The 27,235-nt window shown below is 44.9% G+C and overlaps 1 protein-coding gene across 1 annotated transcript in view; it reads right to left on the bottom strand.

Annotated features, from left to right (window-relative positions):
• The window catches only part of LOC139594756 (vesicle-associated membrane protein 2-like), a 56,755-nt gene extending 29,767 nt beyond the window's left edge, over positions 1-26,988 (bottom strand). Inside the window, exon 1 of the mRNA XM_071437152.1 lies at positions 26,787-26,988. Within this exon, the coding sequence (XP_071293253.1) occupies positions 26,787-26,788 (2 nt within the window). The 5' untranslated portion in view covers positions 26,789-26,988. The remainder of the gene's footprint in view (positions 1-26,786) is intronic.
• Positions 26,989-27,235: the final 247 nt, after the last annotated feature.

Genomic DNA, 27,235 nt, shown 5'->3' on the forward strand with positions numbered 1-27,235 from the left:
GGATCCCTGAATGCAGACAAGCTCAGGAACCAGCCCTGCTTTAGAAGGATGCAGTTTTAAGCCCCACCTTGAGCTCTGTCACACTGATGGTTCTGGCCTGGGCAGGGACTGCTCCCTGCAGATTGCTGACACATGGCAGCAAGCATTTCACACCAATAAGGCACCTTGAAGTTAAATAAACAATAGATTAGTGTTGGAATAGTAAAAAAAAAAAACCCTAGATTTTATTTGGATGACAATAGGAAATCATTAGGCTTTGGAATGATAGTAAAAATCATGGGAACTCTCCACACAAGGTCAGTCAGTTCCCAATGTGAACAACTGATTTTGACATGACTGGGAGTGTTTCTGGCAGGAAATTCCCTTCTGTATGAGGTTTTAATTTCTTTTTTTTTTTTTACTCCCCCTAAGACAACAATGGAAAAGAGAAAATTGATGTGAAAAAGGACTGGAGAGGCCACCCTGACACCCCTTGTCTCCAGGGCTGAGTGAGTGCTGCTTCTGATCTGCCCCTGCCTTGTCTGTGCCCTCCCCAGCAGGATTTGTGTTGGACATTCTGGGGCTCTCTGAGCACTTCTAACCTTGCAGGGATGCTCTGCAGTGCTCAGGGTCCCCAAAATGCACCTGCAGCATTTCAGCCCCTGCAAGCAGGAATCAGCTGGGAGACCACAGCACCCAGAAAAGAAAGAATTTTGACTTGTGAGGACAAGGAAATCCTGGTGCCTGCATGAAAACCTTAAAGTCAAGCTCTTTATTTTATCCATGAAGCCCTAGAGTGGCTGAATATCCATAGAGAAATTCAGTACAGAAATGAATAGGAGTAATTTTCTCTGCTAAAATTTCCTTGGATAATCTTTCCTTTCCTAATCTTCCCTGGATAAAGTTGTACCTTGATAGAAACCACACTTATTCTGGAGAAGTGTCTATGAAATCACTGGCAAAGTACATTTTACCCTGTTCTGTGCCCCCTCTCTTTATATCTTTATAGCTTTGATTCTATATATCTATATCTCTTTACATCTTTATAGCTTTGATTCAATTCCCTGGTCTTAATCAGAACTAACTATTAAAAATAATTTAATAATATACTCATCAAAATGTTGAAATTTGCAGTCTGTGACCTGCTGCCTGTGAATATTTAAATTATTTAACTAAGGCAATATTATCAGAAATACAAACTACAGAGTCATTGGGAAAAAAGGTTTTGAAGTTGGATTCCAGCATTGAAATGGAGGAGAAAATAACAGAACTAGTCCAGCCTAGATGAACAGACCACATTTCCATTTTTACAATAAAAATTTTTAAAAAAATTAAATTTATTTAATTTAAATTTATTTATTTAAATTTATTATTTAAGTTATTTGAATTTAATTTTTAAGTTTAAATTTATTTAATTTAAATTAAAAAATTTAAATAAATTTAATAATTTTAAATAAAAACCACCAACAGCTTGTGAGTAATCCACTGAATAGAAGTTCCCAGAGATTACTTCCAAATGATTAAAAAAAAAATTAGATTATCAGACTTCTCATAGGCAATTCTGAATTGAAAATTTAAATAATAAACTGTGAGGTATTCACTTCAAAATCACAGAGGTTACTAGCACAAGAGTTTGTTATGCTACTTAGGAACCTGAAGGAATCCCACAAATATGTAAGCATGGATATATGTGCATGTGTACCTCAAAACCAGAAACCACCAGAGCTCAGGGAGATGTCAGACATTAGATTATTCTCCAATCTAGTCAACAAAGTCACAATGATCCAGGATTAGTGGGTTATCAATTTAAATGGTTAAATGAAGGCTAAATTTCAATTTTAAAAAGTTGAACATCAACACACTAGTCCCTGCTGTAATTCAAAAAAGTTGTAGTGGCTTAAAGAAGCTAGACTGTGAAATTATCTACACAACACAATAAATCAGGGTTTAATGGCATTTTGGCCTTAGACTGTGTTCCAAGCTGCAGTTCCTTTGAAAAAAAAATCAATTTCTAGCTGAAACAATTTGATTTCTATCAATAGCTGTTAAATTAAATTCAGATGAAGTATATATTTGGTGATTATGCTAATCTCTCCACCTTGCTACGTCCAGGTTATTTAAGTACATGAATTGTAATCTGTAACTTGCAGAAAAAAAACCCCAATTTTGTTGACAATCTCACCTTCTGGGTTGTTGCTGATTCTGAAGGCTTTGATTTGCTCACACACTGTTTATTCACTCACTGAGCACTACAGAATCCTTTAGGAGTGAAAAGAGCAGCATTCCCTGTCCAGAATGAGCCAATAATCCCCACAGTCTCACCAACACCATCCAACCAAGCAGGGCTAAATTATCTTTTACTCTGTGCTCACACAGGGAGCAAATATGGGGAAAAAAACGGGATCCAACTTGTTTTATCAATGGAAAAACTCAGCAGTTTCTCCTCTCCTGCATCTGCTCTGGATAAAGCTGTCCCAAACTCCCAGATTTCCCCCAGGCAGTCTCCTGAGGAATCAGGACCTCACAAATATTGGAACAAATATTAGAAATATTAGAAGTGACTGCACAGCATCACAGCTTTTTAACAACAAGTGCAAGTTCTTTCCAGTTGCAATGATTTTGTTGCACTCCATCCCAGCAGCACCAGGTGCAATGCACCCCCTGCCCATGTGGATTTACAGCAACACTTCCATGCTTCCAACCAGCATAAAAGAACAGTTTGGGAGTTATTTTGATATTTTGACACCCCATAAGAATATGGGGTTCAAATATTTTGATATTTTGACACCTCATAAGAATCTTTTATGGCAGCGCCCCAGAGAAATGCAGCTTGTTTCCATGCACAGCCTTCCTGAGCAGCTCTAGAGTGACAAAGAACCTTCTGACACCTTTTCTAACACCTTTAAACATTTTTAAATGAAGATTTTTACTTACATTTAATAGGATCTAAGAGATTTTAATGGCCCAGTTTTCTTAAAAATATTCTTTTCCAGGAGTTTGTAGTACCCCACTTTGTACTGGGGTTTTTTGTTTGGGGGTTTTTAAGGTTTTTTTTCTTTCTGTTTTGGATTTTTTTTTTTGTTTGTTTGTTTTTTGGGGTTTTTTTTCTGGTTGTTTTGTTTTGAAAGAGCTTCAACTCTGCCTCCAATCTTGAACTTGCAGAGTTTTATATCAGGGATTAATTACAGGCATTATGCAACTCCCCACCTGATGGTTTGTGCAGGTAGTTCAGAGATTTTGCTTGAATTCAGCAGGATTACTGTTCTCCCATCATAGAGGGAAAGGGGCTAATCTGACACAGGTATTTTCCTGCTGAGAAATGCCTTGATGAATTGCTTTTAATCTGAAGAACTTTCCAATCATGTAAATTCAGAGCATTCTGTCAGTGAGCAGGCCTGAATCACACATCTTTGGTTTAACTCACACAGAAAAAGTGACAGCAAGTTCAGCAGCCTGTCATCTCCTGAGGAAAGCAATTATAGTAAAATATTACTGTCACTGCTCCAAAGTCTATCAGGCAATGTCCAAGGGGCTTTTAGCTCCATCTCAGCCCTTCAGCCTCCTCTGGTGCAACTGCAGACAACAGTCAGTGTGCAAAAGGAAAGAATATTTCCATTTGATTATCATTTCTATGTTAGTTTGCTTGGAAATGAAATGCATCAAAGCAGGACAAATACCCCATCCATTGGCTTATTTATTTATAGAACAAACTTATGGTATATTATCACACTTTTTCACTTTGCATCAATTTCTGCCTTTTTTTGTGGTTGGGCTCCCCTAGGAGCTGTTATTGATACTGAGCCTTATCCCTTCTCCTGGTCTAAAACATGAGAATTACTCCATTTATCCCCTGCTTTATGATGTTATAATTATCAGCAAAAAGAACCTTTGTTGCTGCATTATGAACTGTTCCAGGAGGAACTAAACCAAGAACGCCTGGCTCCATCCCCAAATTCTACATCCCACCAAACACCTTCAGCTCACCTCTGTTACAGGCCTTGCTTACCTGCAGTTCCTGCAGTTCCTGCTCCATCCCCAGCCCTGCTCCAGCCTCTCCCTGCAGGGAGCACCAGCACAGCTCAGGTGAGGTCCCAGCACGGCTGCAGCAGCAGGGAGAGGCTCTGAGCTGCTCCTGCCCTCTCCTCTCAGCTGCCACCACTCCATGGGCCTCTCCTCCACCTGCCTACTGAATTTCCCACCTGCCTACTGATTGATTGATTGATTGATTGATTTTCCATCTGGCTACTGATTTCCACCTGCCTACAGATTTTGCACCTAGCTACTGATTTCCACCTGGCTACTGCTGATTTCCCACCTGCCTACTGTAGGGGGTTACAGTATGAGTAAATGAAGATGGTATAGAATGTAATCTTATCCCCTAAAGAGTTGCAGCTGAACCAATTATTAAGGATTAGGAGCAGGCCTGATGTTAACAGGCCACAGCTGTAGCCAATTAAGAACAGTGTTATAAAAGAGTGGATTGGTGGGAATTGGACTCACTTGGCTGCTGTGAGGACAAGGAAGAGTCAGTGCCCAGAGGAGCTGCCCACAAGAAACATCAAAGAGGTACAAAACTCTGGTAATATGGAACCCTTGCAATGTAATGACAACACCTACTGACTTAGCACCTACTGATTTTCCACCTGGCTACTGATTGATTTCCTACCTGCCTACTGAATTTCCACCTGGCTACTACTGATTTCCCATAGGAATCTGCATCTCTGAGCTTTTCCCCACTCCATGGAGTTCAGCAGCATGGTAAAAGGGCAATCACACAAACTGGCCAAAGCCAGCACCGTTTAAAACCCTTGTATGCATCTCTTTTTAGCCTCTGCTGTTGCTTTTGCTCCTCAGTTTTCTGCCTCAGCCACACCAGTGGCTCCCAGGGGAGGACACTGTTTATTTTACATAAAAGTGGTGTAAGACATGAGCAGCAATCATTCACCTTCCAAGGAATGCTGTTGCTCTGCTTTTCTTCTGCGTTCAGTCACTCAGCTGCCCTGAATGAAGCAACATGAAAAATGTGGGGTGCTTGGAAAGTACAAATAAAAGAAGCCACCACAAATGTTTGTATTGATCTCAGTTCAGAAGAAATTTAAAAATGCTTGCCTGAAAATCTAGCTCTATGGCTACTGAATGTGTAGACCAAAGATATTTCCATTAAGAAAGATCCTACTGGAAAAGCACAATAGAACAATTCAATTCTAAATAAACACTCCAAGTCCTGTGAATCTCCTTACAGAAGTCAGTGCCAAGGAGTCCCATTTCCACCACAGGCTCACACAGTAAAAAAGGAGCCAAAAAATGTTTATTGGTTAATAAGTAGGCAAGTACATGCTCTTGTGATCAGTTTGATGACAGGTTTTAAGAATTTAATTTTGAATTAATTTTCTAACAACTCTTTCAAAATCACACACTTGGGGGTACACATGAAAACATGTACAGACACCAACTGATTAACATGATGGGTCTTTAGTTTCTGTAATTTAGCATTAACTGATCACTGATTTTCTTCCAACCTTATGCACATCAGTCAATATTGTACTTGTTTCCATTGGTTTTTAAAATCTCTTAAACATTTTAAAATCCCTAGGGAAAAAGGAAGTGGGTAGCTCATTAGAAAAAAAGAAAAGCTGGGGCTTCAGAGTCACTTCTCTTTGTAGCAGCTGAAGATCAGCCTCAGAATTTATCCAGCAAAAATACCAATCTTCAAGCACTGTTATGAAAAGTTTTGTGGTTTTTTTCAGAGCTTGTAATTGGGTGAAAGGTAAGTAACAGGTGCCTTTTGCAACATCTTTAGAGTTTTACAGATGAGTAAATTAGCTTTAAAAAAATCAATTCAGGATTTCCTTTAAATTTTATCTATTGCTGCCTGCTGGAGTCTGTTGTCTAAACTGAACAAATATTTCTAAGTTATTTATTACTAAGAGTATTGGCTATGAAATCTGCCCCTTATTCAGCACTTGAGTATTTCACACTCTGCATTTTCTCCTGTTTCATTCCTGATCCAGACAGCCCAAATGTATTTCCCCCCACAATTCAATTATTATGAGGGGAAAACCCTCACCCCACACCCTGTGTAAGGCTTGCACATTACATTTTCAACTTGTGAATGTCTACTTCTCAACAAGATCAACCAGACAGTAAATGTGCTTCTGCAATTAGTTCTTTAAAGTGAGATGTATAGTGAGATTCCTGGTATTGCTTGGTTTGTAATCTTTGGAATTACTGAATTCCCATCCAATTAGGCACAAGTTCTGAGCAATGAGCCACCCTGACTCAGAGTATCTAGAATGCAGATAAAAACCTCTTGTTTATTCAGCTCCTTGTAAGGACAGGGAGCATCTCCTCAGTATTTGCCCATGATCAAGGAGAGCAGAGACTCTGAACTCCCCTGTTATACCAAACAATAACAGTTTTAATGTGGGTCTGATGCTCCTTTCAAGCAAATATGGAAATTAAAGGAACACCCAAAGCTCTATCTCAACCACACTAATCCTGTGAAAGCAGTGACTCACCTAGTAATGGCTTTCCATAAATTAGGCAGCTAAAAACGGGTAGGAAGCATGAAATCATTCACAGTTCCTATAGTGTAAATTCTCTCACTGCATGTGAAGAAAATCTATGGCAGTAAAAATAAGAGATGAAGGTGTCAGCACCCGTCATGTTTAAGTATGCTGTTAATAATTCAGATTTTCCTCCCTTGGAGCCCATGGCTTCAGAATGAATCACTCTATTTCCTTCCTCAAATGAAAACTGAGCTGCTGTTGCTTCTTAATCCGTTTTCTTCCCAACCATGAGAAGAGAAGAAGCCAAGGTGGCCAAATGTGTTGTTCACAGTGGAACAACGATGTGAGACAGGAATGTTGATTTTTCAATATGTCCACAGCTAATTCTTGCTTTTATCCCACCTTTATTTTCTGACACCTCTTGCAGCAGCACTGTGTGTGCTGTCACCTTGCACCCTCCACACTGCCATGGACATGACTGATGTGACCAAAAGTGACCCAAAAGCAAAGCCCCTCAGAGCTGAGTGAAACAGGAGGAGTCACTGCATCTTTGGGAGCAGCACTCCCTTGTTCCTGCTGCTCTGGGCCTGGCAGGGACACAGTGCCAAGGGCTGCCCCTCTCACTGCTGCTCTGCACAGGTGCACCAGGGTAAAATAAGGGTTAAAACCCTTAAGGGTGGAAAACTGAAATTTTGGGGCTGGTATCTAAGCTTAGCTGGGAACTAAGATAGCAAAAAACAAACCCCAAAAACACAACGAAAAAGTGGTGCCAGACACAACAAAGTGTGCAATTTTCTCATGACACAGGAAGGACTATAGCAGAGCATCCCAGAAAAAAAGGTGGGAACACATGGCCTCACACGGGGAGCTGGCAAAGGCCTCGACACTGTGACAGTTCTTGACATCTGCCTCAGTCACCCTGTGGCCCTGGCCAATCACTCATGTGAAATTCTGTTGGCATCCAGCTATCAAGAATTCTGAATATCAGATATTCACCTCAAGGTCTCTTACCTTCTCATTTCCAGAGCAATAACATCTCTCATCAAAACCATTTGTTCTATCCAACCCAGTCTTGCTGCATCTACTTCCCATAACTTCTTGGGATTTGTTTATACTTTGCCAAGCTAAACAAGATCTTGAGAGAAGATAGCAGTGCTTTGCTATTGAAGGCTGAATTTTGCACTCATGTTGCTCCATTCCTTCTGGACCATGCACCCACTGAGATCAAATCCTTTCTCTAATTCCTTCTGATCATGGGGACAGATGAGAGATTGCTCTTGCAGTCACTCTTGCTTTAACACAAGGGAAAATTGCTAGTTTAAAGTAACTGTCTAACCAAAAGAAAAGCTTAGAATTTATTTTTAATTTAGTTACATTTTTTTCATTCCAGGTTGTGAGCTGGAAGCAGCAAATGACTACATCAGTTTAGGCACTTCTTAGAAGAGCAGAGGAGCACCCACAAAGCACAGGCTTTGTGCTTAAGGAGGAGCCAGGGCTGTGTGACAGATGAGTAATGCAATCATTGACTCTCACAATTAACAGACAAATATCACGTATATAGGCTAAGAAAAGTTTTATGTATTTATAGTTATGTTTTACCCCCTCACCTGGTTATCAAGGGACACCTGGGAGGGCTGGCTTGTCACTATGGAACACCTGACCTCCAATGAGGATTTGAGGAGGAGATCTCCACCACTGGACAGCGAAGAAGGGGCTGATGGACAGAACTTTGGGAGGGGTTAAAGGGTTAAACAGGGAAAACCTCCATGGTGAGGGGGCTGAGCACACGGTGGGGAAAATCTTTTGCTCCCAGCGCTGTAACCTTTTTTCTTTATTCAGTCTTCTGTTGTATTCTTGATAAGGTTAATAAACCTTCCTAAACTATGAAAAGTGAGTAGTTATTTCTCATAGCTGGGATTTTCTAGGGCTTCCATTTCCCTCTGTCCCCATCTGGTACCAACACCCCTCCCACAGCAATGGCCACAGGCACAGCTCTAATGGGATGTGCTGAAGTGCACCCCAGGATTGTTCAGCTCTCCATCAGAGCAGCAACACAGAGGTGACACACATAAATAAATTTGCTGTGACCCTTCCTTAGGGTCTGTGAAAAACGCCAATCACTTGTTTTTAAAATTTTAAAAGCTTAATAGTAATGAAATGGTTATAAAAATAGTAATACAATTAGAGTAATAATAATTTGGACAATTTGGATTAGGACAATATGAGACAATAAAAAAAAAGAGTTACAGACGTCTGGGTACCTTTTCTGGGCAGCACAAGCCTGAAAAAGGACCCACGTAACAGAGGATTAACCCATAAAACCAACAGCCTGTTGCATATTCATACACCTCATCCATGATGCATAAATTCCATTCAAAGGATTCTGTCTGGGCAGTGTCAGCTTCTTCCTCTGAATCCTAACAGTGCCTTTGAGGCAGGAAGAAGTTCCTTTCTTCTAAGAGAGAGCAATAAATTCTCTTTCTCTGAAAGATTCAGGTGTCCTGTGGCTGCTATCTCACTGTGATTCCTTTCTTTAAAAAAAGTATCTCACATAGCATAGTTTCTATTTTAACATTTTTATAACCTTTTTTTAAAACTATATTTAACACACTACTTAAGAGAATTAATACAGCATAACTTTCTAACACAACACATATAATATTCATTTTAATATTTGCGAAAAGCCAATCATAAAATACATGCATTTTTCACAGGTCACTATACAAATCTGCTGCCTTTACCCAAATGAGCTTCTGCAGACAAAGACAAGAGAGGCAGGTTGTTCCTTAAAAACTGAAAAGGCAAAGGAGCAAGTGACCCAGGAGAGAGGGCAGGCAGGTGCTGCTGAAGGGCACTGAGTGTTGTTTAGGCAGGATGGCAATGAAGGAAACAAGCAGCAGGTTTCTGGAATGCTCCAAAATTGGAGCAATAAACCAGAGAGACCAGCAGCAGCACCTGCAGGTGGCTCTGAGGGGCTCTCAGGACATCCAGCACTCTGTGCTTAGGGCAGCTGAACTCCTGGCTCAGGTGAAGCCTGGCACAAACCCTGGCACTGCTGCTTTGTGCTGAGGCTCAGGGAGGGATGGGATAGGAACAGGACAATGAGGTGCAGCTCTGTTGGACCCAGCCTTGGACAGAGTCACTGATCTCAGCTCCTGGAGGCTTGGCAAAGCCTGATTCCCCCTGATGTGCCACTGACAGGGACATCCTTGAGACCTGTCTCTGCTGCTCAGCTTTAGCTGCTGTGGCTGTGACAGAGGAGAACTGCAGCAGTGAGTGAGGCTGGGCACCTCCAGCAGGGCAGGGGATCTGTAGGGGGACACAGTAAGGGTAAATAATATAGAATGCAATCTTATCCCCCAGTGAGTTGCTGCTGAGCCAATTACTAAAGATTAGGAACAGGCCTGATGTTAACAGACCACACCTGTAGCCAATAAGAACAGTGGCATAAAAGAGTGGATTGGTGGGAACTGGAGTTAGATGGTTACTGTAAGGACCAGGAACAGTCAGTGCTTAGAGGAGCTGCCCACGAGGAACATCGAGGAGGCACGAAACTCTGGCGATATGGAATCCTTGCACTATAATGATAATAGAACTCTTGGTATATAAGATAACAATGGTGACCCTGATGTGATTTGGGACTAAACTGTATTGCCCTGTGGATTCAGGATGACCCATGGATTTGGGACTAAACTATATTGTCCCATGGATTTGGGATGACCCATGGAAACCGGATTTGAATACTAAACTATTGGCAAAATTAATCAATTACAGCTATTGGTGTTTGTTAAATATGAGTGTAAAAGACCTTGAAGATAAGTGCTATGTAAACTGGGAAAAGCTATAAAACTGAACTAACATTTAGAAAAATACATTATATATATCTGTACTATAATATGCTGTTTGAACCTTTGTATAACTCTTAGTTCTAAATGAAATATATGAATTTATTTGAATATGTACTTCTGGAAATGATGCAACTCTGTGGTTAAAAGAAAAAGGGGGAATTGTAGGGGGACACAGTTTGGGTAAATGAAGGTGGTATAGAATGTAATCTTATCCCCCATCGAGTTGTAGCTGAACCAATTACTAAGGATTAGGAGCAGGCCTGATGTTAACAGACCACACCTGTAGCCAATAAGAACAGTGGTATAAAAGAGTGGATTGGTGGGAGCTGGAGTCACAGAGTCAGATGGTTACTGCAAGGACCAGGAACAGTCAGTGTTAGAGGAGCTGCCTGTGAGGAACATCGAGGAGCTATGAAACTCTGGTGATGTGGAATCATTGCACTGTAATGATAATAGAACTCTTGGTATAGAAGACAACAGGGACCCAGCAGGGCAGGGGATCTCTGCTGACATAACCTGAACCAAAGTTTTTTCCCAGAGCTCTCCACCCATGAAGATTTCCTAGCTCACCAGATGCATTTCTGCCTTTCTTTCTGGGATAAGCTCCATGCTGTTTCTGACCCTGGCAGGACCTGCTCAGACTATTAAAGTGACTTTTTAAGATTAATTGCAATTATGTCAGTCTCTTGTCAGTCTGTCAGGATCTGTTTGCAGGGTGCATCAGGCTGCAGTCACTGCATAGGGCATTGCAATAGGGCAGGAATTTAGGACTACAGCTCCAAGGTTATTTTGACACCACAGAAGCGGAGGCTGCACCAGACAGGAAAAAAGCCCCAATTCCCACTAATAACCCTTTAGCTACAACATATAATCTCAAGTACTTAGCCAGCCATCAAACTACCCTTTATCTCCAACAAAAAACCCTACTCCTTCCTATTCCCCTCTTTTATGTTTGAACTAACTATTTTCTCCAGGTGTTTTTTTACCTTGTCATAATCCATTACCTTCATATGCTTTGATCTTTCCATAGAGAATTTATTTTCTCTCTTCAAAGATCTTTTCTAGTCAGAAGATATTTTCCTCACTCCACAGGCTCTGTTCCATTCAGACATCCCAGCGTGATGCTTGTTTTTCCCTGCTTTTTTAAATTTTTTTTTTAATTTATGAACATTTAAGAACTCAAATTTCAAATTAGAACCAAGCCAGGCAAGTTTATTCCTGATGACACAAGAAGTGGCCTCTGATGAAAAATCTAAAAGACACACATTGTGTACACACTGCTGGAGCAAATTCACTCCACAGAAGGTTTTGTGAGGCAAAATAGTTACAGGAGAGCAAAGATATTCAAAGGTCAGTCCTAGACCAACAGTTGTTATTCTGAAGGAAAATAATCCAGAAAATATATTCTATACAGCTACATTTGCCTTAGTTTTCCAAGGAGATTTTAATTCTTCTTTGGTTCATTTGTCAATGTTTTTGTTGTGTAAATCTGTGCAGTGCTGAGGTTGCCAGCATTGCAAGAATCAATTTGCTTTCCTTACCATGTACATGACAGACTGGGCACAAACAGGCAAGAGAAAGATGCTGGATGCATCCTCTTCCACCTGGTAGGGTATTGTATTATTATAGCCCAGGATTTTCTTCTTCTATGAACAGGGCCAGTTCCTGTGCAGGCAGGGGTCACCCATTGTCCTTCTGTGAAATAAATTCTCCACTTCTCTGATGCTGTAAGCACAAACTTAAAATAATTGTTCCTGGTTTGTTGTCATTAGATTTATTACAAATGATACCTTCATGTGGAGAGGGTGAGCACCAGCAGCACATCCTGGGTAAAGCAAAGTGACAAGAAACAAGAACTCTGCAAAGCCAGATCCCCAGCCTGGACAGGAGCCACCCCAGTGCACTGGACCCCAAAAACAAAATGTTAAATTCCAGCATTTAAATTTGTCAAGTAACTTCTCCATTGTAGATATTCTGAACAACAAACAGAACAAATTTCCCATCCCAAACCAAGGCATCTAATGCACACACCACCATAGAAAAACCAGCAGCCTCTCAGAGCTTGATTTCTAAAGACAGAACAAAACACTGAACTGTCAAACAGAACATGCTTGAAATCATAATGTTCATATGTAAAATAGCTCTTGCACCGCATCATGGAAAATTCTGAACTGATCTTTCTTTATACACATTTGCACAAAGCAACTGTCTTTATAAATAGCAGCAATTTGAAAAAAAACATCTGCATGCTCCCAGACAGAGGTGTTTGTTCCTGTGCTGAATATCTTCTCACCTTAAATCTCACACTTCTTGGGGAGTGTTAATATCTTCCCTTAATCCTTGCAAGGTCAACTTGTCTTTGTGATGTCTGAGCTATGCACCCTGAGCGTTTATCTGGACACACCCAAGAGCAAATTCTGTGTAAAATCTATGTAAAAAAAATCACATAGATATTTAGAAATACAAAATACACCACAAGTAAAGTAAAGGCTTTAAGTAAAGGCCTCTCAAGAAGAACCCTGCTTTGGGTATAAGGAGTTCCCAGCTCCAAACAAGCCCCCACTACTTGGGCAATGGTTTAATAATTGAAGATAACTAAACAAAGTCCTTTTCTTTTTTCTTCTTCTTCCCTTTGTTGTGCTTTGCAGACCGGAGGCAGAGACAGCAGTAATTTCATTCTCTGCACAACAGAGAGGCAGAGTGATTTCTGGGCATCCCAGCCAGGCTGTCCTTGTGTCCTCCTCACTTTGTCCATCATGACAATTCTCAGTTTTCTGTGCTGCTCCCAAAAAAAAGGATCTACCAGGTAGGAGCTTGTCAGAACAGAAGATGCAAAGGCTTTAGAGAAATTCAAAAGTTCTGTAAGAAAGAGTCGAGGCCCTCACCTCAATCCCTCACATATTCTAAATTAATTTTCTTCTGACCCCAGCCCACATCCAGTCTGTTCTGTTATGAAAGAATGAGCAGAGTTTGCCTAGTTTGTTCTCTCCAAGAGACAGCCAAGAAGAATAAATGCAGATTATTCTACTTTGACCAAATTGAAGGAAATTGTAGCTCAGAGCAGAGGGATTCCCTTTGTTCATCTGACAACACAAAGGAATTACTGCAATCCTGTCTGCTGTCACCACTGACAGGCTGTTGGATGTGTTTCTGTTGCTACTCCTTCCTCATTTACCTTCAAAATCCCTTCAGCAAACTGCACCATCAGTTTCAAAGCAAAACAAAGATAACAGAAATCAACCTCAGCCACTGCAGAAAATCCCTTCCACTGGAGGGGTTTTACAAATGGTTACATGTGCCCAAACAGTGAAGCACAAACACTCTGCTCCACTTTGAGGAAACAGCTGCCTTTGCTGTAAACACACAAGAAGTACCAGAACAGACCCAGAGACAGGCACCAGCACCAAAGGACAAAAAAAACCCAAAAAAACACCCCCCAAAAAAGCAAGAAAAAAAAAAAAAACCTAACAAAAAACCCCACAAACAAACCAAGGGAAAAAAAAAAAAAAAAAGAAAAAAAAAAAAGAAAAAAAAAAAGTGAAGTTTTAAATTAAACAAACACTTGGCCAGTCACATTGATGTTTTGTTAAATGTCTAATATTTTGCAATATTTGGGGATTTTTCATGTTCACTCAGCAAAGTACTGCTCAATTCATTGGGAGTTACCTTCTAAACTACTTTTGGCTACTTTTTTCGTGTTTCCCTTCACACTGTGCAGTGCTCCTGCAGTGCCTCAGAGGGAAAGCCCCTGGTACAGGAGGATTTGGCTCTGAGCTGAGCCTGATCCACTCAGCAGCCACGTTCTGAGCATTCTGGGTTTGCCTCCCCACACAGATCTGGCCTTCTGCACCCCTTTTCCCTTTGCTGCTTAGCACTCATCTCCTCAGGGCCTTCAGGCCTTGCAGCCCCTCAGTGCCACCAGATGTGTGAGTGCTGGTTCCTGCCCTGGACCAGGGCCTGCAGGTTCCTCCAGGACCACAGAGAGTTACTGAGAAACCCTGGTGCCCCTTGGTCCCTGCCAGCACACAGGAACGGGGGATTCCAGGAGGAGCTCTGCTCTCTGGGGTCCCTGTTTCCTTTTCCAAGGTTTTTCAGAGGGGCTCTGCTCTGTGGGTTCCTTGTCTCCTTTTCCAAGGTTCTAGAGATGAATTTTGCTCTGTGGGTTCCCTGCTTCCCTCTCCAAGGTTTTTCAGAGGGGCTCTGCTCTGTGGGTTCCTTGTTTCCTTTTCCAAGGTTCTAGAGATGAATTTTGCTCTGTGGGTTCCTTGTCTCCTTTGCCAAGGTTTTTCAGAGGGACTCTGCTCTGTGGGTTCCTTGTTTCCTTTTCCAAGGTTCTAGAGACGAATTTTGCTCTGTGGGTTCCCTGTTTTCCTCTCCAAGGTTTTCAGAGGAATTTTGCTCTGTGGGTTCCTTGTTTCTCTCTCCAGGGTTCCAGAGAGGAGCTCTGCTTTGTGGGTTCCTTGTCTCCTTTTCCAAGGTTTTTCAGAGGAATTTTGCTCTGTGGGTTCCTTGTTTCCTTTTCCAAGGTTTTTGAGAGGAGCTCTGCTCTGTGGGTTCCTTGTCTCCTTTTCCAAGGTTTTTCAGAAGAACTCTGCTCTGTGGGTTCTTTGTCACCTTTTCCAAGGTTTTTCAGAGGAATTTTGCTCTGTGGGGTCCCTGTTTTCCTCTCCAAGGTTTTTCAGAGGAATTTTGCTCTGTGGGGTCCCTGTTTTCCTCTCCAAGGTTTTTCAGAGGAATTTTGCTCTGTGGGTTCCTTGTCTCCTTTTCCAAGGTTCTAGAGATGAATTTTGCTCTGTGGGTTTCCCTCTCCAAGGTTTTTCAGAGGAGCTCTGCTCTGTCGGTTCCTTTTTTCTCTCTCCAGGGTTCCAGAGAGGAGCTCTGCTCTGTGGGTTCCTTGTCTCCTTTTTCAAGGTTTTTCAGAGGAAGTTTGCTCTGTGGGTTCCTTGTCTCCTTTTCCAAGGTTTTTCAGAGGAGCTCTGCTCTGTGGGTTCCTTGTCTCCTTTTCCAAGGTTTTTCAGAGGAATTTTGCTCTGTGGGTTCCCTGTTTTCCTCTCCAAGGTTTTTCAGAGGAATTTTGCTCTGTGGGGTCCCTGTCTCCCTCTCCAAGGTGCAGGCTCTCTCTTTGTGTTCACACACACCAACACTCAGAGTTGTTCTTCCTTCTGCCCCAATATTTGGTGTTTGATTCCAGTTGTTGTGTTTTACTCCAAGCCCTTTCTGCAGGACAGGTTTCAGCATCCAGGCTGCTCCTGGAGCAGGAAGGGCTGGGCTGCCACAGGCACACCAGGACTGAGCAGGATTTGTCCCCAAAGCTGTGCTGGTGAAGGAGCTCTTGAGCAAGCAGCTCTCTGGGAGTCAGCACCAAGGAAAACACCAAGTGCAGAGTGCCTGACTGGCTTGGCCAGGTGGGGTTCAACAGGAAAAGCACCTGTCAGCTGTGATTCCTGTTAGGAGATCATCCTACTGCTAAGACATCTCAGTCTGCACAGAACTTAATCAAATCTGCTCATTCTCCCCCAGAGTCAAGTGCATAAGGGTGTTTGTCACTGCAAGGGCAATGAAGATGCTGATGGAAAGGTCTGTGCTGGAACATTGCTGCTGCTGAAGCCACAGATCAGGCACAGAGATGAAATACAAGAGAGCACATCACCTCATGTACATGCAGCAATGAGGCTGATGTGGAAATGTCATTCCTGCCAGCATGCCAAGAGGTGTGGGGCACATTCTGCCTTCCCATTCCCTCCCCCATCTCCCTAAAATGTTCAATGCAAAGAAAAAAGCATCAAGGTGTTAAGTGACTTGAAATATTTTTGTATTTGTATCATCTAGTAAACAAAGTTGCTGAAAAATGTCATTGTGTGATCTTCACATGTGTGTGGGAGACCAGCTCAGCTGTCAGGGAATGACTGTACAGCTCCCTGCTGGAAAGAAGAAGTCAAACATTTCACAAGCAGACTTTTATAGCCTGCTGGGATCTCTGCTGAGCACTTGGGATATCCAGGCTGGCAGTGGCTTCCAGGAGGGTGGATATCTGCTGATTCATGCTGGCACTGCCCACCCCACGGGAGCTGTCCCAGGTGCCAATCAGCAGAAATGCTCCCAGCACAGCTCTGACACCAGCTCAGCAAATTCTGCCTTCAAACCCTGGGTCAGCCAGTGGGACAGAGGGCACCACCAAACCCCAAACCCCAAACCCCATCACCTTCTGAGGTGCAGGAATCAGCCCAGCAGCCAGAGCCTCCTGGAAGGGCTGCTCTGTCACTCAGTGCCCTTGGGATGTTTTTGCTGCTATTGATTAAAGCTCTTTGTTCCTCTGCTTCCCTTCTCCTTTCCCCACCTCAGCTGTCACAGGGTGGCAGCTGCTGGCACCAGGTGCTGTCTCTGGGCACACCTGGAAGTGATTCTGCTGCAGATGTGTGAGGGGAATCTGTCAGAGTATCAGCAAACCCAGCTGCAGTTCAGAAACAGGTTCAGTTCAGAAACAGGTTCAGTTCAGAAACAAGTTCAATTCAGAAACAAATTCAATTCAGAAACAAGTTCAATTCAGTTCCCACAAGTCAGCCTAAAAAGAGTGAGGGGGAGAGGGGATGAGAGAGTTGTCTCTTCTTTCAGTGTTGCTCAGATCACTGACAGCAGTAAGGAATGTACAGGCACAGAATGCCCCTTAAACTCCAAAATAATGCACAGAACACTGACCCCTGCAGCAGTCTGTGCCACCAGCTGGTGGGGCCAGCAGAGCAGGTCTGTGCCCTCTGCCTTGCTGCAGCACACTGGAATTCAGGCCCTGCACAGGGCAGTCACCAGCAGATAGAGAGGAGCTATTCTTGTATGTGAATCCAAATGAACAAATGCAATTTCTAACCATTGACCTCCTGTAGTAGATAACAAGTGGGTTTAGGGATAATTAATAATTTTCATAATTTCTAGGAAAGCTTTATCAGGATCCTTACATTTCTAAAATGCTGACACATCACACGACCCCAGACCTCAGTGTGTGAAAAGCACTGAGTGCATCACAGCACCCCCAGCTCCCAGAGGTTTCTGTGTGTGCAGGGGGTGCTGAGAAGCCCAGGCAGGTCCCAGGACCTTTCCCTGATGGATGCACAGCTGCCCTCACACAGGCTCCATGCTGTGAGCTGAGCACTTTGATCACTCCCTGGGAGGGTTCAGAGATTGATTCCAGCAAGAAATGCAGTTGGCATGGGAAACTCACTGCTCACCTCCTCCAGAGGCACACAAAATCTACAGTGAGGAGGGAGATCTGAGAGGCAGGGAAGGTGCTGGGCTAGGGATCCATCCAGCTTCTGATGGTGCCTTAAGATGTCAGCTTTTATATGTTTCAGATCCTGTAGTGCATCAGTGCATCACTCCAAACTCCACACAGAGTGTGAGTTACTGTCCTCACAGTTTGGTCACACAAAACAATCCCTCTGGGCCTGAGATCCATGGACACCCCACAGCCTCAGGACCCAAAAAGGACAAACAAAAGTGAATGGGGGGAGAAAACTGGGGGTCAATGACTTCATTAGCTGAAGCTGTAATTGGAGAATTAACCCCTGATATGTAAATGGACCAAAGTTATAATTGTCTGAAAAACTGGTGCCCATTTCCAGCTTGGGTGTAGCCTCTGGGAGAAGCCTCTGTAGCCTCTGGCTGTTGAATGTTGATGGGACAGCCTGGTCAGAGAGAGAGATTCCTTAGGATTTTAGCTTTTATATTTTCCACATCCTGTACTGCATCAGTGCATAACTCTAAACTCACTGTAAACTCCATAACCTGTCAGCTGCTGTTCTCCCTTTTATTCAGACAAAACAATTCCTCTCCAGGCCTGGAACCCAAGGACACCCCACAGCCTCAGGCTGCAAAAAGGACAAACAAAAGTGAATGGGGGGAGCAAACTGGGGGTAAATGACTTCATTAGCTGAAGCTGTAATTGGAGAATTAACCCTGATATGTGAATGGACCAAAGTTATAATTGTCTGAAAAACTGGTGCCCATTGTCCAGCTTGGGTGTAGCCTCTGGGAGGCTGTGGCTGCCCAAGGTGTGGCTGTTGAAGGCCTTCAATAAATCCCCACTTTATTATTTGAACTCTGCTCTAGGCAGCCCCTGGTGCCCTGGCCAGGGGCACTCCCTGCCTGCTGTGGGTGACCCCTCTCCATGCTGCAGGGGCAGGGATTTTCCTTCTCCTCTGCTGTGGCCTGAACACCCCACTTGGTACCATTTGGTTTTATTGAAGTGACCACTGTGCTCTGCTGGGGCAGCACTTCCAGGAGCAGCTCCAAGGCTGCCCCCAGACCCCCAGGCCCTGTGACCCTTGCAGGGAGCTGGGAGCTGGCACCAGGCTGGGGCAGCCTGTGCTGAAGGTGAGAGATGGCAAAGCTCACTTGCAGAGAACCTGGGTTTTGTTCTCTGTGGGAAGAACACAAACTTTTGCATCCAAGACAAATTTAATAATGCATTTTTCCAAGCTGCTCCATTCCCTCCCTTCCTGAATACCATATGTTTGCCCATTCTATCACAGGGATTTCTGTGGCATCCACTGCCAGTGGGTTGAAAATCAAAGTTATCATGGATGAAACGTCAGGATCTTGAATGTTTGGGAAACAGCCAAATGTTAGTTTAATTAACTCCAACATACTCAATTATGAGTGACCTTTTCAAAGAGAGCCAGAGAAGCACTGAGGCTGGAAGCAGCCTCTGGAGATTATCTAGTGCAACCATCTGCTCAAAGCAGAGCCCATTGCATGGACTTGCTCAGGACACCATCCAGTTAGACCTTTCATTATCTCCCAAAACAATTTTCCAAACATCTCTCCTCAACACAGGCACTGCAAGAAGTCCTTCAAGAAGTTACTTCAAACCAAATTTTCCAACTTCCTTTCCTTGAATGCAAAGAAGTGTTTTGATAATTCTGTAATGACACATTTTCCAGAATAGGAAATAAGAAAAAAACACTTTTGCTACAATGACTGCATTTTTAATACTGTTTGCTTTTCAAATTTCAATTACTAATTAAAAATGTAACATTTCAATATACAAATTCCCACCTGGATCTTGTGTAAGATCACATCTTAAAAGAAAACCAGCACCTCTCCAGTACCAAGCACTGAGAAGAGCCCAATTCAACACTCATCACTGTGTGTTTCCTCTCTTCAGCTCTTTTCCAGATCACATAGGGAGTTCTGGAAACTCTGGGGACACATTTCTGCCTGCTCAGACTCCAGCCCATGGAGCCTCATCCTTTTTAGGGGCCACTGGATGGGACAGGACCCACCAGAGCCTCTGGGCTGTTCCCACCACGCAGCAGCTCTGCCTCTGTCTCCAGCTGCTTGCAAAGGCTGCTGCAGTTCCCTGTGCTTTCCACTGGCTCCAAAACAATGAATTTCCACTGAGGGTCACAGCACAGACCCCTCACAAACACAAACTTCCAGCTCTCTGGTGCTTCCAAACGTGCAGCGCCCACATTTTGGAAACCATGACCATGCATCTACTGGTTCACACTGGAAGTGCACTGCAATGCAGTGAGAGAGATGAGAAAGATGAGAATGTACTTAAAAAAAAACCAAAAACCCCCAAACTAAACAAAACACAACCCCTGAAATGTTATGGGATTTTGGGATTTATCTTCTAAAAGGTTGTCATAGGAGAATCTCTGCTTTCCAGAAGAGTTCTCTTTTGATGCTGTGATACTGAGTCCAGGTGTTAAAACACAGATAAATTAAATTTTTCTCTCATTTATTCTGAAATATAAATACTTTTATTTCACTTATTAAATTTTCCATCCAAAAAGATCAAGGAACTGGATCATGTAATTCAGATTATTTGGTCAGAAACCTCCATTCTAAATATATCACCCAGCACAGAAGCAGCAATATAACTGCAACCAACCAAACACTTGCAAAGGTACAGACAGCTCTATTTCAATGAGTTACTCACTAATTTACACTGAAAAAACATGAGGTTGTCATAGCTGAGCAGTTAAAAAACCCCACCTTGCAATCACTTGATGCTTCTGCAGTGAATAATGCAAAAGGGTTTCGAGTGCTCAGCCACAGGCAGAGAAAAGGAATTGCATCATTCCAGAAACCCAGGCCGGTTAATTGCAGGTAATGGCCATGAATAATGACAGCAGAGAGTGCTCAGTGACGTAGGAGAGTAGGAGAGGCAATATTCTCCCTCTGAGCTGGAGCTGCTTCAAACAAACACTTTGGTCAGCCTGAGCTCACTGGTGCCTGTCTGTGCTGCTGGAGCTGGAGCTGGGCAGGTTGGGCTGGCAGGGAGCAGCTCCAGGGGCTCTGCACCCACACACTGGCAGAGGAGCACAGTGGGGTTCAGTATTTCTGATTTCTCTGTCTGGTGGTTAATGACTGGAATGCACAGAGCTGATGCTTTGTTGGACTGGTTGCTCCCTCTTTGCCAGGACCCAGAGCATCCCTCTGGCTGTCCTGAGCAGCCCAGACCCTGCCAGGGGGCTCAGAGACCCTGGCAGGGAGCCCAAAACACCTGTGGGTTTGAATATGACCCATGGAGCAAATTATCAGCTTTGTATGAAGATCAGCAAGCCACAACAGTTTAGGTAGAATAATAGTGAAGTTATCACAGGGTGGAAAAGTAGATTTTGGGGTTTTGGTATGGGGGTTCAGGGGGCAAGATGGAGAGAACTGGGCGTGTCCAGCCTTTCTCCTTCTTCTTCTTGGCCTCCATCTTCTGCTGTGATGTTGGCACTTTGGGATTGGTTTAGAGTAGAAGCTCACTGTCTAACACAGGTGATAGGTATAGGAAAGTAATTGTAAGCACTGTACACATTGTAGTTTTTAGTATAAAGACATAACCCCACCCCAGGGGCAGGCAGAGTGCCTGGAACTGTCCTGCTGGATGGACCTTGGCAGGGCAGGAGAAAGAATTTTATAGATAAGAAACAATGAACAACCTTGAGACAGAGAAATGAAGAGCCCTGACTCCTTCTTCAAGCACCAGGCTGGGAAAAGAGACTTTGGAACTCTTCTTGGGGTCACTCTGAGCAGCCAGAGACCCCAAGAGCTCTTTTTTCCTGCCTTCCACCCTTCTTCCCACTTGGTAGAAAGCCCAGTGGCAGTCAAGGAGAGGGAGAACATGGAACCCATTCCTGCCCTCAGCCCTGCCTGTTCATCCCCCACCCAGGAACGTTCTCCACACCCCTGCACACAAACGTGGCTCTGCCTGGTGCTCTACAGCCTGATCAGGAAGACATTAATTACAGAAAGAGTTCCTGAAGAAGGAGAAATGTTCCTTTGCCAGACCAATTCATCTGCTGCTGCAGCCACTCTCAGTGTCCTGTGAGTCACTCCACAGCTGGAGCTGTCTGTGAAAAATGCTGGGAGTCAAGGGGAACAAGCTGTGGTGATGCACAGCAGAACAAGGTACTTGGGTTTCATCTATTTCACATTAGCCAGTTTGGAAGAATGTTTATTAGGACACAATCTTTGCCTGCACTCGTCACATATCCTTCCCATTAGCTCCTTTCTGAGATTACTTCCTTGGCTGAGGCCCTCAAGACACCACACAGTTTGATCTCCACACTTTCAAACACTCATCACCCAAATATCCAAAAGATTTATGACCTACTTGGGCCACCCTTACTTCCAAGAGCAAGGTGAGTGTATGAGGAACAGCACCTCATGTGAGCTGGAAGCATTTATTTCTATTGCAGTACATGGAGCTGATCTGTGTCTGCATGATGCCACAAGGGAGCAAGTCAGGGGAAGCCAACAGTGAATAAAACACCTGAATCCCCCTGGTGATGTCTCCAGGCAGCAGATTAAGCAGCAGCTCCTACTCCTTAAAGGCTCTTACAAAGAGCTGTGAGCCTCAGAACCAGCACAGGGGTCAGGACAGAGCTGTGCTGAAAGTTGGGCTCTTCCCACTCCTCAGCATCCTTTCCCAATGTCCACAGCCCTGCTGCTCTGAGCTCAGCCTGGTTATTTTCAAGCTCCATTACAGGCCCTGGATGAGAAGAGCAGCTCCACAGCCATGGCTGTGTGAGCCAGCCCAAGCCATCATCTCTGGCTGCCTGCAGGAGGGGCAGAATGGCAGAAATGTCACCCCTGACCTGGGCTGGCTGGGAATGAGCACTGGCCACCAGGTATGAAACCCTGACAGCTCCAGGGGGCTCCCATCTTCCTGCACCCTGGCTCTACAGAGCCCTTGTGGAAGACATTTCTGAGGGAGCACAGACACAGCTGCATCCCTCTGAACGTGTATTCCCCCATCTCCTGCTTGCTGGACCTGCCCAGGACATGCCCTGGCTGAATGCACTCCTGTAAGGCACTGAACTCCCTGCAAGCAGTGGATCAGGACTGTGAAGAGGATTATACTGAATTGTTTGTCTCTGCTGATTAGTACAAGAAAAGGGCAGGGAGATTTTGACAAGTTTTATAAAATTATAGCCACAAAAGCAGGGCTAAGCACTGCTCTGCAAACAACAGGAGACAATAGTCACGACATTGTTCTCAGAGAAACTGAACAGACACTCAACCAGAACAGACTCACTCTGCTGCTGGAGCCATTTTAATCCCACCCATCCCCTCCTTGCTGCTCTAAAACAAGCACAAGAATAATTTTTTTAAGAAGCTCGAACTGCTGCCTGGGGAATGAGGTAGGACTTTGCCCCAGGTGCTTTTGCTGTCTCACAGAAGGTGTCCCTGCCATGGTGCTGCACTAATGCAGCCAGAGGCACCCTGCAGCCTGGCCACTGAGCTGCCTGATGGCCCCATGCCTCCAGCTGCGATGGTATGGGATTGCCCATTGAGCTGTGTGAAAAATGCATGTATTTTATAATTGGCTTTTCACAAATATTAAAATGAATATTATATGTGTTGTGTTAGAAAGTAATGCTGTATTAATTCTCTTAAGTAGTGTGTTAAATAGAGTTTTAGGTTATAAAAAAAGTTAAAATAGAAACTATGCTATGTAAGATACTTTTTTTAAAGAAAGGACTCGCAGCGAGACAGCAGCCACAGGACACCTGAATCTTTCAGAGAAAAAGAATTTATTGCCCCATTATCAGAAGAAAGGAACTTCTTCCCACCTCAAAGGCGCTGTTAGGATTCAGAGGAAGAAGTTGACACTGCCCAGACAGAATCCTGTGTTGGAATGGAATTTATGCATCATGGATGAGGTGTATGAACATGCAACAGGCTGTTGGTTTTAAGGGTTAATCCTCTGTTAATGTGGGTCCTTTTTTGGGCTCGCGCTGCCCAGAAAAGGTACCCGGACATCTGTAACTCTTTTTTTTTATTGTCTCATATTGTCCTAATTCAAAGTGTCCAAATTACTATTACTCTCATTGAATTACTATCTTTATAACCATTTCATTACTATTACACTTTTAAAATTTTAAAAACAAGTGACTGGCATTTTTCACAAGCTGTGGCCATTGCAAAGGAGACAAAACCACCACTTCACCTGCTGCTCCTGTCCTGTTTTCCAGCCAGGAACAAAGCCCAGGAGCACCTCAGCTCTGAGCACCATTTTGTCCTTCACCGCTCCTCACATCTCCTCCAAATGAGTTTGTATGCTCTTCCTCACACCTGGAACAACTTTCCCAGCTCTGCTGGCAGGCCTGACCTTTCCCTGTTCTTGCTTTAAACACCTTTTATGTCCTTCTCCTTTCATTTCATTTCATTGATGTTACAGCTTCCCCTCCTCTGCCTGCGTAAAGGTGAAAGTTCTGTTACCTGGATGGATCCCACCTGCCCTGGGTTGTGCTCACTGTGAGAGGCCACAGGCACAGATTCCCACCTGATGTGGACCATGCAGCTCTGCTGGGGTGACACACAGCCACGGGTCACAGAAAACACGGTGAATAAGGAACACTCTTCTCTGGTTTCCAAAACAAGGGCGAGATCAGGCAGAGCCTGCTCCATGTCAGCTCCAAACCAACAGGGAGCTGCTGCCACACACTGCAGAGCTCCTCAGCCAGGACACCACAAACTGAGCACCTGACACCTTACTGAGAGAACAAAACCCACCAGGAGACGTGAAATACAAAGAAACATGAAATACAAAGAAACATGAAATACAAAGAAACATGAAATACAAAGAACTCCCCCGAGGTTCAGACACTCCCCAAGCTGGAGACTTTTTCCTGAGCTGGAAGCTGGGAAAGCGTTCTGGGAATAGCTCAGCACAGCCCTGTACCTTCCTGAGCAAACCCTGCAAGCTGCTGCAGGGGACAGCACAGGGGCTGGGTGGGGCTGGCACCTGGCCCGGGGCAGATCTTTATCCCAGCAGTGGAGTCAGAGCACCCTGGGTGTCAGAGCAGGTCTGGGCAGGCACAGGAGGAGCCCAGCACGGCCACAGCTGGCACAGCAGCACGAGGGACCTCAGAGAACAGCTGCCTCTGATGGCCAGGCAGCTCCAGCTGCTGCTGCAAGGCAGGAGCCAGCCCACCCTCACCTCTGGGGCTCAGCAGCAGCTCCAGGGACATGACAGAGATGGAGGTGTTCAAAGGAAAGGTTTCATTACAACATCTGGCAGTGAGACAGAAGCTAGCTGACACTCTCAATGGCAAGGTGCTTATTTGTCTTGGTTTTCTTTCAATTATCAAACTGAAAGTCCATTTGGCTAAATTAGACAGAAACTGCCTTCCCATTTTCCTCTAATTTTTGTCAGAAGTCTGATGTAAAGCACCTACAGAAGAAGTATGACCAAGTTATATCAGTACCACCCTTTCTACTTAATTTACAAATACTCTCATGAAAACCTACATACACTGAGACTGAAACACATACAGGTTATGTTAAACATCATCTGATTATTGCTTAGTGTCAGAACAGCTCAGGTTGTACAAAACTGCAGCAGCAAACTCATATATTAATCATTGAAGAACAGCTCACGTACAAATAAAAGTGTTTGATGTCATCATCTGGCTCAACAGAAACACAGCCAGGCAACAGGAGCCTACAATGAACTGGCTTTAACTGACAGGCTTCAGTGTTTGCATAAGGAATCTTCTATTAGAAAGTGGTTTTTTGAATTCCAAGGAGTTCCTTGCTTTAGAAATATTTTGGACAAAAGCTTCTTGTCTGAGATATTATCTAGGAAACAGCATTAAAGACAAAAGCTAACGTTTCAGAATATGCCATTGCAGACTCTATTTTGAAAATGCCTCCTGAAGAACAGTTGGTTATTGGAAATATTTTTAAAGCAATTTAATCACAGATTCCCAAGGCAGTCTGCACTCCTCATGTTCTCTGAATCAACCAAGCTCCAGTCCTTGCAGGATCACCCAGTACCAGCACAAGTGACTGTTTGTTTGAGACATCTTCCTGGGCTCTCCCTTAAGCTCACTGGGAATGAGCCATGAATTGAGGCAATAGTAAAATGATGCATTCAGCTGCCTGAATCCTTTTGTGAATGAAGAGGGGTCTGATCAATTCCTCTTTACCTCAGCACAGTTCTGATTTCAGAAGGGACTTTGGGGGTTTCATCGCTGCCTACCAGAGAACGCTAACGCTTCCATTAATGCTCCATGTAAAAACTTGGAGCAGGTATTTGGAGAGATGGGAACAAGAAGGAACAGATTACTACCAAGCACTGCTGACAGGAAGCCATAGGCACTGGAGAAGGTGAGGCTGGCCTGATCAGACAGCTCCCGTCTGCGAGAGAGCGTTTCATTAAACACGGCAAGCAAACAGGACCCGTGTGCCGGGAGCAGCAGCGCCGGTGACTCATGCTATTGAACCACCCCGGCTCGAACCTGTTGAGGATCTTGGCCCAGCCTTCCCTTTTCAGCATGAATCCGACCAGAAACGAGCCAGTAACCCCCGGGCTGCTGGATAAACACGGGGAGAGCCCATCCGTGCGCTCAGGTGCAGCAGCAGCAGCAGCAGCGGGTCCGACGGGCGGTGCTGCCGCAGCTCCGAGCGCGGCACCTGCCGAGCCCCCGCCCTGGCAGCCGCCCCAGCCCCGGCCGTGTCCGCCCCGGTCCGTGTCCATCCTTGCCGTGTGTCCATCCTTGCCGTGTGTCCATCCCCAGTCCTTGTTCATCCCCGACCCGTGTCCGTCCTTGCCATGAGTCCACCCCCGATCCTTGTCCAGCCCCGGCCGTGTCCATTCCCGGTCCTTGTCCATCCCTGGTCCGTGTCCATCCCCGCCCGGCCCCTGTCCACCCCCGACCCGTGTCCATCCTTGCCGTGTGTCCATCCCCGGCCCCTGTCGATCCTTGCCGTGTGTCCATCCCCGGTCCTTGTTCATCCCCGACCTGTGTCTGTCCTTGCCATGTGTCCACCCCCGATCCTTTTCCATCCCCGATCCTTGTCCACCCCCGATCCTTGTCCACCCCCGATCCTTGTCCAGCCCCGATCCTTGTCCAGCCCCGACCCCTGTCCATCCTTGCCATGTGTGCAGCCCCGGCCCGGCCCAGCCCCGGTGCGGTGCCAGCCGTGTGCCCGGCTGCCCGGTACTCACATGGCGAGCGGGGGCTGCGGGCTGCGCTGCTCCCTCTCCAGCAAAGATGGCTTTCGGCTCCGCGCCTGCTGCCAGCCGGCTCCTACTGTTGCAGGCTGTGTTGTTGGGAGAGGAGGGGTAGGCACCGGCTACTGAGCATGCCTGCGCCTCGCATCACAGCCCGGGAGCGGGGCGAGGCTCGGAGCGCCCCTCCACACCCTCCTGCCCGGAGCCGGCAGCGGGGACAGCGCCGGGTGTGGCACCGGGGGGGCTCGCTGCGGCCTGGGGGACAGATGGACAGCGCTGGGTGTCTGTCTGACCACCCTCCCTCTGCCTCTCCTCGCCAGAAAGAAACATCTTGAAAAGGAGAAGAATGACGGAAGGTGCTGCCGTTCGATCCCACGCTGTCGTGCGTGTTATTTCACCCTCAGAGCAAGTCCAGAGAAAGATAAGCTACCAGGTCAGGCACT

Source organism: Agelaius tricolor, unplaced genomic scaffold, assembly GCF_023055355.1.
Source record: "Agelaius tricolor isolate 1412-34295 unplaced genomic scaffold, bAgeTri1.0.p SCAF_12, whole genome shotgun sequence".
In the NCBI taxonomy this organism is placed as follows: Eukaryota; Metazoa; Chordata; class Aves; order Passeriformes; family Icteridae; genus Agelaius; species Agelaius tricolor.